The sequence below is a fragment of the Chrysemys picta genome, chromosome 11, assembly GCF_011386835.1.
Source record: "Chrysemys picta bellii isolate R12L10 chromosome 11, ASM1138683v2, whole genome shotgun sequence".
Classification (NCBI taxonomy): domain Eukaryota; kingdom Metazoa; phylum Chordata; order Testudines; family Emydidae; genus Chrysemys; species Chrysemys picta.
This window is the reverse complement of record NC_088801.1, coordinates 27,337,761-27,350,196: the sequence shown is the minus strand read 5'-3', so window position 1 is coordinate 27,350,196 and position 12,436 is coordinate 27,337,761. Positions and strand designations below refer to the sequence as shown.

At 51.1% G+C, this 12,436-nt stretch overlaps 1 protein-coding gene across 50 annotated transcripts in view; it reads left to right on the top strand.

Moving 5' to 3' along the window:
- The window catches only part of NEB (nebulin), a 204,642-nt gene extending 194,338 nt beyond the window's left edge, over positions 1–10,304 (top strand). For all 50 annotated transcript variants that reach the window (XM_065561691.1, XM_065561706.1, XM_065561704.1 and 47 more), the window contains 3 exons: positions 564–713; positions 8,254–8,363; positions 9,367–10,304. In XM_065561691.1, coding sequence (XP_065417763.1) covers positions 564–713; positions 8,254–8,363; positions 9,367–9,540 — 434 coding nt within the window. In that variant the 3' untranslated portion in view covers positions 9,541–10,304. The remainder of the gene's footprint in view (positions 1–563; positions 714–8,253; positions 8,364–9,366) is intronic.
- Positions 10,305–12,436: the final 2,132 nt, after the last annotated feature.

Genomic DNA, 12,436 nt, shown 5'->3' with positions numbered 1-12,436 from the left:
ACTTATCATGTTAATAACTGAGACCAAGTGCTTTTAAAATATCACATTTTGCTTATTCCAAAGAAAGTGATAGTTAAATGTTGGCAATGTAGGTACCATCCAACCAGATACAGAAAAGGGAACATGAAGAAAAGTAGAGCAGCTGCCCTCTAACTAGAGGGTGCAGCAGGAGAGAATGTTGGAAAACAGAATAAAAATATTGCTTTGTATTAAAAAAAAAAATTAAGAACATCACAATTGTGCCTATTAGGTTACAATTCTATCATGAAGTCCCCAGTGCCCCTTCAGTAGCACTGCAGCTGTATGTGTAGTTGAGAGTCCCTAATTCTGTGGTTTCTCCATTAGCTTTCTAAGCAACAGTAATATTTAGAATGTAAGTAACTTTTGCTTAGCTGCTTATATCTACCATGCCAGATTCTCTCCAGCTTACTGTATACCAACATAACTGCACTGATGTCAATAGTAATGCACTTTTAGAGGAAAAATATGGCCTTTAGTAACAGCGTACCACCGAGGTAAATAGGTCCAGGCACTCAATCTGGTTTCTGCTTGTTCTCCTCCAGTCCAAGCCCAGCGCCGCAGCCGGGAGCAATCCCGCTCTGCCAGTGCATTAAGCCTCAGCGCCGGGGATGAGAAATCTGAGCATTCAGAAGGCGCTGATCACCACCTGTCTTATTACAGCAATGGAGGCCTCTTCACCACAACTACAACAGGTAGGAAGGGAACAAAATCTTGGAAGATCTCAAGATAAAAAAAGACTTGTGTAGCCCAGTCTCACTTCTCCTTTGCATTTTGTAAGACAGCTCCCTACCTCATTCTCACTAGTGCTTCATCTAACCTACAAGTAAATGTCAATAGAGCTATGGATGGTGTTAGCCATTAGGACATTATCTAATTCTGAGGTATTTAACAACATAGGAACAGGCCAGTTCTTAATGGCTAAAGCACCACCAAAGTGGGACAACAGGGGCCTTGCCTGGAGAAAGGAAAACGTTCTAGTTGGACTATACTGGGACACTTGCCTGCTGCAAGTCCTGATGACTAACTCACCTATACCAATAACCCTTTCTCCCTAAGCCTGTACTTCTCACATGTCATGTCTCACTCTCTTGCTGTCCCGGAAGTAGCAGGGGAGGAGGTGGCATATGTTAGCTGAATGGACTGTGGGAGGGAGAAACTGACACACAGCTTACGATATGGAAGCCTGGGGTCAATGATGGAGAAAGTCTCTGTCCCCTTTTGGGGTTATGGGCTCTCTTCCAGCATTCTGTAGGAAGGGGATGGCTGGGGAAAATGGGGGGATTATATGAGTGGGAAGAGATGTTGAACTCCTACTAAGGAACTTTTGGCTCACATCCCTCAACTTTAAAACCTCAGGGAAAAGGTATTACAGTGTGTCACTGCAGTACTTCAGAGGTGGTTAAAGCAATAGTACTAAGAGTTGGGACTCCTGGGTTCTTCTTCGAGTGATTGCTCCTGTGTATTCCACAATAGGTGTGCATGCTCGCCACATGCACCGGTGCCGGAAGTTTTTCCCTTAGCAGTATCCGTAGCCGGGGAGCCCCGCGGTGACCCCTGGAGTGGCGCCTGTATATCGCGCTAAAAGGGGAGCCACGGGCTCCTCCCACCCTCAGTTCCTCTTGCCCCCAGTGAAGGTAGTCGGAACTTAGCGCTTCAGCTTCGCTGCAGCCCTTCTTCTCTAGCGGTACCGTTCGTCGGATCGTTCTCAGTGTTAGCTTGGGCTCGGGGCATGCCCTGTGCCCCAGGCTTCAAGTTGTGCGACTCCTGTCGCCGTTCTATGCCCAGGAGCGACCCTCACGCTGAGCATCTTCGCTGCCTGGGTGAGACTCATATTAGTGACTGTTGTAAGATCTGTAGTTCGTTCAAATCAAGAACTAAAAAGGAGAGGGACTTCAGACTTCAAGCTCTCCTGATGGAGTAGGCGTCAGCACCGACACCAGTGCGCAGATCAGACTCGGCACCGCCCGCCGCGTTGTCGGTATGTAGCGAGGCCCCCTCGACGCCGCTCTCCCTCCAGGAAGCAAGGGAAGGGCCCGGCCTTGCAGTGACGCCACGATAAGGACAAGGGGGAGGCTGGTCCCGCGCTGGACAGCCCTCGGTCCCCCCCGGGCTTAAGACTTCCAGCTCGTGGAGCGGAGCAGCCCAGTGCCATCGACCCAGACATCCCCAGTACGGATGCCGTCGATGCTTGTGCTTGGGGCGGCACCTGGAGGGGGGCGGCGCGGCGCTCCGACTCCGGCCACCGGGGAGAGCAGAGCTGCAGCGGGCTCGCCGCCAGGGAGAGCAGAGCCCCGGCAGGGCTCACCACCCTCCCCCCAGCACTCTGGCCGCCGGGGAGCGCGGAGCCCCGGCCGGCTCGCCACTGGGGAGCGTGGTGCTGCGGCGGGCTCGCCGCCCTCCCCCCGGCACTCTGGCCGCCAGGGAGAGCGGAGCCCCAGCCGGGCTCTCCACCCTCCTCCCGGGGCTCCGGCCGCCAGCAGAGCCGCGGCGGGCTTGCCGCCTTCCCTCCGGCGCTCTGGCCAGTCGGGGAGAGCGGGCCCGAGGCTGGGCTCGGCACCCTCCCCTGCCGCACTGTGGGGGGGGAGGAGGGCGGCGGGAGGCTTTTTTGCCTGGGGGGCAAAAAAGCCAGAGCCGGCCCTGGCCCCCAGGTCTCGAGGCAAGCCCCCGTTAGGTGCCCGTCAGACCTCTTCAGCGAGCTGCAGCTCCTGCTCCGGGGATCGCTCCCCGCACCGCTCGACGCGCAGCGCTGCTCTTCGGGTGACTCCCGGCCACCGTCAATGCCGCCCTGACCCTTTGACCTGCTGTTGAGATGGGAATCGCGGGCCCCCTCTACGCCGCCCGCCAGCGAGCGCAGGCACCGTGAGAGGCGCCGGGAACGCTCCCCGGAGCCGATCTAGACGCGACGGACATCGTCGTTTGCGCTCCAGCTCCCGCTCGATCAGACGCCGCGCCAGAGACTCCCCACGTGGTACCTCGGCGTCAAGGCACCGGGCTTTGTACCGCTATCACGGGTACCGAAGCAGTTCGTCGAGGGGGTACCGTTCCTCATCATGGAGGCCCAGATCGCGAGGGAGACGTCGCTACAGGCACCATTCCCATCGCTCCCGTGGCACCGAACGCTCTTCGGCCACCTTGGCCTCGGCACCCCTCTTCCCGTCCTCGGGCCGTGCTGCCCCACTGGGACACGTTGTGCCGTCGGGTACCCAGCAAGGTCAATGGCACGGTACCCCGTGGCAAGGACAATGGTGCCAGTGGGCACCGTGGCAGCAGGTACCGGCCCAGCCTGGGGCCCGTTCGGTCACCGGCGCGTCCGAGGCTCCATCGGCCTCGTCGGGCCGTCCACGGGATAAGTCGACGGGCCAATACTTGGCAGACCGGACTCCGACCTGGGTCTTGACGCCCCAGCACTGATCGCGGTGCCCGGCTCCGCGTGTGCCGCGTCTCCGGCACCGGATGACGCCATTGTGGCACCTCCGCTTTCGGTCCTGCAGGAGGACTTTAAGGCACACCAGGACTTGCTGACGTGGGTGGCATCCAGCCTTCAGCTACAAGCCGAGGAGATGGAGGAACCGTCTGATTCCCTCTTCAACGTTTTATCTCCCTCGGTACCAGGCCGTGTGGCCCTGCCACTCCACCAAGGTGTTGCCAACATCACCAGTTCCCTGTGGCAAACTCCCGCCTCCTTGGCTCCAATCTCCAAGAAGGCTGAGAGAAAGTACTTTGTGCTGGCGAAGGGTCACGAATACCTTTATTCCCACCCGGTGCCTAACTCACTTGTGGTTGAGTCGGTGAACCACAGGGAGCGCCAAGGCCAACCTGCGCCCACCCTCTGCCCACTCGTCTCCTTTGGCAGAAAGATTTATTCGTTAGCTAGTTTTCAGTTGAGAGTAGCCAACCACCAGGCCTTACTCAGCAGGTATGACTTTAACCTGTGGGAGTCCTTGCCTAAGTTCGAGCCCCTTCTCCCAGACAAGGACAGGAAGGACTTCAGGGTTCTGGTGGAAGAGGGGTTGGCAGTGGCTAAGGCGGCCCTGCAGGCGGCGTCGGATGCAGCTGATACAGCGGCTCACTCCATGGCTTCCGCAATCTCCATGAGCCGGGCGTCATGGCTCCTGTTATCGGGTCTGTCGACCGAGGCCCAATCTCTGATGCAGGACCTCCCGTTCGATGGCAAGGCGCTCTTTGCAGACCAGACGGACATCAGGCTACATGGGATGAAAGACTCCTGCACCACTCTGCAGACCTTGGGCCTCTATGTCTTTCCGGTGAAGGACAAGGCCAAATCGCTCCCGGCAGCTAAACCTGCTAGGAGCAGATATGAGCCCCCATATAAAAGGCCTAGAGACCAGAAACGCCGGTCTCAGAGGCAGTCCCGCTCTACCCAGCAGCCTGGTCCCCCTAAGGACAAGAGGCAGGGAAAGCAACCCCCCGACCAATGAAGTTTGTGTTCTGCAACTGATTGTCTGCCTTCCTCAGGGCTTGGTCCTGCATAATGTCGGACCAGTGGGTCCTCAGTACTATTTCCAAGGGATTCATTCTGCAGTTCACTTCTCCCCCGCCAAGCTACCCACCCCCCCATCATGGTCCCGGGGGATCCCGAGCATGCCTGCCTCCTAGACCAGGAGGTGGATCAACTACTCAGCCTCGGGGTGGTGGAACGCATCCCGACACAGTTTCAGGGCAAGGGTTTTTACTCCCGTTACTTCCTGATCCCCAAGGCAAAAGGGGGTCTCAGACCCATCCTGGACCTGCGCGACCCGAACAGGTTCCTAACCCATTCCAAGTTCCGCATGGTGTCCTTGGCTTCTATTATCTCCTCCCTAGACCTGGGGGACTGGTATGCTGCCCTGGACCTCCATGACGCTTATTTCCACGTCCACATTTTCGAGGGGCACAGAGGCTTTCTCAGATTTGTGGTCGGGACGGGGCACTACCAGTTTGCGGTCCTCCCCTTTGGCCTGTCCCCAGCCCCCAAGGTGTTCACAAAATGCATGGCAGTGGTGGCGGCGTACCTCAGGAAACAGGGGCTACAAATCTTTCCTTACCTGGACGACTGGCTCCTTAAGGGCGAGTCTCATCCAGAGGTGGAGTTCCACATGCGGCTACTCCTGGCCACCTGCAAAAACCTAGGCCTGATCTTGAACGAGGCCAAATCTACTCTAGTGCCAGTCCAGCGCATAGAGTTCATTGGGGCTCTCCTAGATTCCTCCAAGGCTACAGCCTCTCTTCCCCTGGACAGGTTCGAGACCCTAAGGGATCTCATTGCCTCGGTCTCCACATTCCTGGTGACCACAGCCAGGGCATGCCTCTGGCTCCTGGGACACATGGCGGCCTGCACATATGTGGTTCCCCATGCCAGACTCTGGATGAGGCCCCTCCAACTCTGGCTAGCCTCCCAAGCCCGGGATGGCCTGGACAAGATCCTCTCAATCCCGTCCCCGGTATTGGCTTCCCTTCAGTGGTGGTCCCTCCCAAGCAATATCCTACAAGGGGTTCCCTTCAGAGAGGCCAACCCATCCATAGACCTGATGTCCGATGCTTCGGACCTAGGCTGGGGAGCCCACATGGGAGACGTGCAGACCATGGGGACGTAGTCACCCCTGGACTTGTCCCTGCACATAAATGTCAGGGAACTCAGGGTGATACGACTGGCGTGTATGGCATTTCTCATGCACCTCTGTGGCAGGGTAGTCAGAGTCCTCATGGACAATACTGCTGCCATATCAACAAGCAAGGCGGGACTCGTTCCCTAGCCCTCTGCCGGGAAGCCCTGGCCTTATGGGAGTTCTGTATAGCCCACGATATCTCCCCGAGGGCGGCTCACCTCCCGGGCGTCTGCAATATGCAAGCAGACTGCGTCAGCAGGGTCTTCTCCCCCCCCCAGTACGAGTGGTTGCTCCACTCGGAGGTCACCCACAGGATTTTCCTAGAGTGGGGAGCTCCCCAGATCGACCTGTTTGCTACCCGCCAGAACTGGTGCTGCCCACAGTTCTGCTCCAGGGGACGGGTGGAGAATGGTGCGCTCTCCGACGCATTCCTCATGAGCTGGTCAGGCCAGCTCCTATATGCCTCCCCCTCATCGCCAAGGTCCTGGAGAAAGTAAAGGTGGACAAGGCGAGGGTCATTCTCATAGCCCCAGTGTGGCCCCGCCCGCACTCGTACGGGCCCCTCCTACGTCTCTTGGCAGCCTCCCCCGAGGGCGCTACCGCTCCGCCCGGACCTCCTCTCCCAAGACGGAGGATGCCTCCTCCATCCCAACCTGGCCACGTTCCACCCGACCCCGTGGCTAAACAAGTGTTCGGAGCAGGTTAGGCGAGTCCTCCTGGAAAGCCGTCCATGCGTTGGATGTACGTGGTGAAGTGGTCCAGATTTGCCAGGTGGGTGAGCAAGTGGGGAGTTTCCCCCTCCGCCGCTCCTCTCCAGTTCATCCTGGACTACCTTTTGTCCCTTAGGACCCATGGTCTGGCACCAGCCTCAGTCAGGGTACACCTCGCAGCCATATCGGCTTTTCACCCACCAGTGCAAGGGCACTCGGTCTTTTCCCACCCTATGACCTCTCGCTTCCTGAAGGGCCTAGTCCATTCGTTCTTGTGTGCTAGACCCCCCCGTGCCACAATGGGACCTCAACCTGGTCTTGTCACGGCTAGTGGTTCGAAGGGGGGCCCTGTGAGACATGTGTTCCTGGTCACACCTCTCATGGAAGGTGGCCTTCCTCGTGGCAATCACGTCTGCCTGATGTGTCTCGGAGCTCAGGGCCTTGAACCTCCCTGTACGGTTTTCCATAGGGATAAGGTCCAGCTTCGCCCACACCCGGCATTCCTCCCTCCATATGGAGCACAGTATCTTTCTTCCCATGCTCTGCCCTAAGCCCCATGCCTCTAACGAGGAACGTTGCCTCCACACGCTAGATGGGCGTAGGGCATTGACTTTTTATCTGGATCAGACTAAGCCGTTCTGGAGATCCTCTCAACGCTTTGTTGCCTCGGCCGAGCGGGCAAGAGGGCAACCTCTCTCTACCCAGCGGCTCTCCCGCTGGATTACCTCGTGCATACGCATGTGCTATGACCTGGCAGGGATTCCCCCACCACTTATCATTAAGGCTCACTCTACGAGGGCTCAGGCCCCATCAGCTGCCTATGCCCCCATTCAGGACACCTGTAGGGCGGCCACATGGGCCTCAGTTCACACGTTTACTTCGCATTACGCAATCATCTCCCAGTCTAGGGACGATGTCGGGTTCGGCCGGGCGGTACTTCGTCCCGAACCATTGTGAACTCCTCCAACAGATACTGCTTGGAATCATCTATTGTAGAATACACAGGAGCAATCACTTGATGAAGAAAGGACAGTTACCTGTTCCGTAACTGGCGTTCTTCGAGATGTGTTGCTCCTGTCTATTCTACACCCCGCCCTCCTTCCCCTCTGTCGGAGTTGGCTGGCAAGAAGGAACCGAGAGTCGGGGGAGCCCGTGGCTCCCCTTATAGCACAATATGCAGGCGGGGCTCCCCGGCTATGGATACTGCTAAGGGAAAAACTTCCAGCACCGGTGCACGTGGCGAGCATGCATACCTACTGTGGAATAGACAGGAGCAACACATCTTGAAGAACGCCAGTTACGGAACAGGTAGCTGTGCAACAGACTGTGTGACATATGGCCCAGACACGTGAAACAACTTGTCCAATTTTTGAACCTCATAACCCTGTGAGGTAGATATGGCCCTTTTAAATATCTGCACACCATTCAAGATACTCAGGTTTTTTTCAATCAAACCTTTCATCTAACAGTACATTTTAGCCATGACAAAAACATAACTACACAATCTTGAGACAAGCAACAGAGGGTCCTGTGGCACCTTTAAGGCTAACAGAAGTATTGGGAGCATAAGCTGTTGTGAGTAAGAACCTCACTTCTTCAGATGCAAGTAATTAAAATCTCCAGAGGCAGGTATAAATCAGTATGGAGATAACGAGGGTAGTTCAGTCAGGGAGGGTGAGGTGCTCTGCTAGCAGTTGAGGTTCTTGAGACAGTGGCTGAGACCCCACCTGATGTACATTAGGTTAAATAAAATTAATAAAATTAAACTGATGATTTGACCAAGTATCTTTATTCATGTTAAAAATACTATTTGTATGCAAAGTTCTTAGCTCGGGAAAAACTTGAAGGGGGAAGGGAGAGAGAAAAAAAATAATCCTCCAACTCACTTATCATTTAAACAACCTTTTCTTTTCCAGTGGCTTACAAACAAGCTAAAACTATAGAACTGCCACAACAAAGATCTTCTTCTGTTGCCACCCAGCTGACAACAGTGTCTTCCGTTCCCTCTCACCCATCTACCACGGGTGTAAGTAAAATTGATTACATTGTTTTTGGACTGTCAGGCCCAAGTTGTTTTACTAGTTACAATAAAAGTAATGGTTGTGATTTTCTTTAGCCACTTTCACCTTTTCCCCATGGTGATCATACTGAATAAACAGGCTCAGTTTAGAGCTAGTACCATTTATGCACCTGAGGCCTTCTATTAACTGCAGCATCTGAAATCTCCTGTGATTTAGATAACAGGCTTGGCTTCTCCAAGTATAATAGTTTCTTCAGATATCACACATTAAACAACAGGGGCGGTCCCTCAAGCATTGATGAGCACTAAGGCACACCGCATGCAGAAACTGATTCAGTAGCAGATGTGCCAGCATGCCACACTGATAGTGGAAGGTCTGGGCAAAATGATGCATCTTACATTAGCAGGAATGGCATGAGCTCCAGCCCAGACCTGAAAATTACATAGTAGTCTTCTCACCCTCTAAGGGCTGCTTTTTAAACCTAAAGCCAGGGACCACGTTTATTACCATTAGCTGAGGACATGCAAGTTAAATGACAAGTTCCAGCTGTGCCAGGGGGAATGCAAGGTGTGTACAGTGCTGCCCTCAGCAAGAGTTCTGCAAGGGGAGGGTGGCTTAAAATTGGTGGCTAGAGTTCCATACAAGTCTGCCATTCAGAGTTGCCCAAATGATACACTAAGATAGGGCATCCCTTTTTTGGGCTCCAGTCTCCTTCATGAAGTGGACATTACAGACACTGCTGTGTGACCGCCCAACTAATCTCTTCTCCCCACCCCACATTGTGCAGGCATGGAATACATGGCTGAGAACTGGAGCTGAACGTAGCCTGCAAACTACAGAGTTTATTTATTGGGGGAGGGGGAATTGGGCTAAATATTTACAAGCATAAAGAGAATATGAAATTACATCCTTGGGTGGTACACTGCTGCCTTATAACCTGTTAAAAAAAGCCATAAGTTGCCACAAATTGTTCAACCTCTTAGTATGACTTTTTCTTTTTTTTAATAGAAGACCTACCGTGCCATGTATGACTATATGGCAGCTGATGCTGATGAAGTTTCCTTCAAAGATGGAGATGCAATTGTAAATGTCCAGGCTATTGATGAAGGCTGGATGTATGGGACTGTACAGAGGACTGGCAAGACTGGCATGCTTCCAGCCAACTATGTAGAAGCTGTCTAAATGAAAATTAGGTCTTCCATAAAGCATATTTACATGGTCAAAACACATAGGCACTTTGGGTTTTTTTTAAAACCCCAAATCAGACTGGCCACTATAAATTAAACCCCTTTCTAAAGTGCTTGTTTTCCCCAAGTGATGGTGTCTTACATATTGTCATTCTAAAAAAAAAAATATAACAAAAATGTTTTAAAAAACACCATTTACAATTCATTTCTGATGAGAATGTTTGCTAACACACTAGAAGTCCCTAGAGCAGTGTGTTCTTCCAAACTATCTTTTTAGGACTGGATTTGTTCATAAAAACCTATTACAATGCCATCTTCCCTGAGTTACTTTTATGCAAGCAAAATTTTGACAAAGGGTTCTGAGTACCTTTTGGTTTGGAATCCAGTTGAATTTCACACTATTCAAATATAATTTTTAAAAGTCTGCAACTTTGTTGGTTTTATTGGTTTTCCTATCATGCACCCTGGGATTTTTCTATGCTGTTCTAAAAATGTTTGAATATATTTATTGTTCCCAATAAGCAACATGTAAACTTAACATCTCAAACCAGCCAAACGTAAACCTGGAAAAAGCCTCTCCTCTCTTCTGCTTGCTGAGCACTGATGCATGTTTTTTTCATCCGATTGTGGTGGTGTCAGTAGTCACTAATTTACAAGGAAACAGCTTTCTAAGTTCACATGTCTGCAGTATGATTGATGCATTAACTTTGGGTCAAGAGCAGTGAAACAATCTGCATATTAAACAATCTTGCTACAAAACAATCTCGTCTGAAAATCCTTGCATTATACATATTCAAAGATCTTTATTCCACTGTTACAAGATATAGTTGAGGCCAAGATTTTAAACAGAATTCAGAAAAGAAATGGACACATTCATGTGGATAACGAGAACTTCAGTTACATTAGTACGATTTTTTTAAACCAACAAATTTGAAAGGCATATAAAACACACAAAAATGCTTCGGGGCATTAGCTAACCTCTAACTGAGGGGTTTGGGAAGAAATTATGGGCAAATTAATTAACTTCCTCCCATCTAGTCCTGGCCCATCAGATAGAATACTGTAGTACAGGTACCAGTGGTCTAATGATCCAATATGAAAATGTCTATGTTCCATTTATCAGCAGGTTAAATTTTACAGCAAAGTTGTCCAAGCAGCCTGGCTAATATCTCTAGAAGACTGAAGCCTCTCCTTTGGCTACGTTACCTGTGTATTTTCAGCACAAACTCACTCATATTCTGGGGACCAGTGGTTTTCAGTTGCCACACCATGACATCATGGTCCTGGAGAACAGAGCTTTCTTACCAATAATTTCCTTTCTGTTAATTGTCTCTCTTACAATTCTTGATGTCTGGACTGTTCTCCTCTCGCTGCAGCTCACAGAGGCAGATTAGAGTTTTGGAGCTGCCTGGTCTGGCCATTGCTCCCTCTGCTCACTCCAAGATGAGTTATTTCCAAGCTGTAAAACTTGCATAAAATTAACAAATATTCCAGAGATAACAAAATGACTATGTACATTAGACTAAAGATCAGTCGTATGGTAATGTTTCCACTTAATAACTGGGCAGAATTGTGGGAGAGGCTGCTAGCAGAAAGACAATTATCGGTAAGAAATTTTCCATTCTGCAGCTCTGTCTTCCACAGTTCTTGAAGTCTGTGAAGTAGCAAGCACTGAACAGATGTAGGGAGGGTTTAGAAAAAGTAAAAAAAAAAAAAAAAAAGAAAATAGTATCCTTCCCCATCTGTATTATTTGCTCAGAGGGCAAAATCATTTACAGGCTACCACCCGCAGCATTTTACTGCCAAAGGATGCCTCAGCAGAGGACAGGAAGTCCACCTTGTAGTGCTTCACAAACAAGTGTCTGCTGTGGATGTATTAGCTTGTTCTGTCCACGAAGTCGCCAGAGTTTGCATAGTGTGTGCCCTGATCCCTTCTGGACCTGGAATCTCCTGAAGCCTTCTACACTTCCACAATGTGTGATCTAATTACTTAACAATAGAGGACTTGGAAGCACTGAGTCCTTGCCATTTTGGATGGAAGGATACAGCAGGACCCCTGCTCTCCTCATGGACTGTAATTTTAAGGTACATTTTCAGCATGCTTCTGACATTTACTGTGTGCCATTTCTCCTTGGTGGGGTGTTGTGTCCTTAGACAGAATGAAGGTAGAACCCCCTTTTGGGAAGCGTGTAAAGAAGAGTTCACCTTTAGGATAAATGATCCCAGAGTTCTGAGCTCCACCTTGTCTTCACATACCATGCAGTAAGGTTTCTGCATAGAAGTGCCATGAGTGCCAACATTTGCCTGGCAGACATGATGGCTATCAGAAAGCAAGTTTTCATTGACAAATAAAATGGTGACACTGACACCAGTGGTTCACAGGGGTGTTATCAGGGCTCTCAGTACAAATGCAAGTCCCACTTGGGATAAAGAGATCTAGTTGCCCACTTGGCTAACGGACTGCCCTAAGGAATGTACCTGGGGGTTCTCTACCAGACAGCCCCGAAATCCTGCAAATGTGACACTGCTAAGGGCAGACAGCGGACATGCAATGGCACTGGGTTGGGACCTTTGTCGAAGACTTATTGAAGAAAATTAAGATAGCAAATCCTAGAAACCCAGGAATTCCAGCTATGTGTTCCTGGCACAAGGTCGCAAAATTTTGTCCAGACAGGAGTATGCTTTCAAGGCTGATACTCTTAAGAGAAAAATATTCTGATGACTTTGAAGGACAGACCTAATGATACTAGTGCTTCTCTTTCAGTAGCCAAGCTGTTAGATGATGCCTGTTTGGGTCTGCCTGCAGCAGAGGACCTGGTTAGATATTCTGCTTCTTTAGGAGCTGTAGTGACCCAGTTTTGCAAGATCCCTTTGTAACTCTTTGCAGTCTG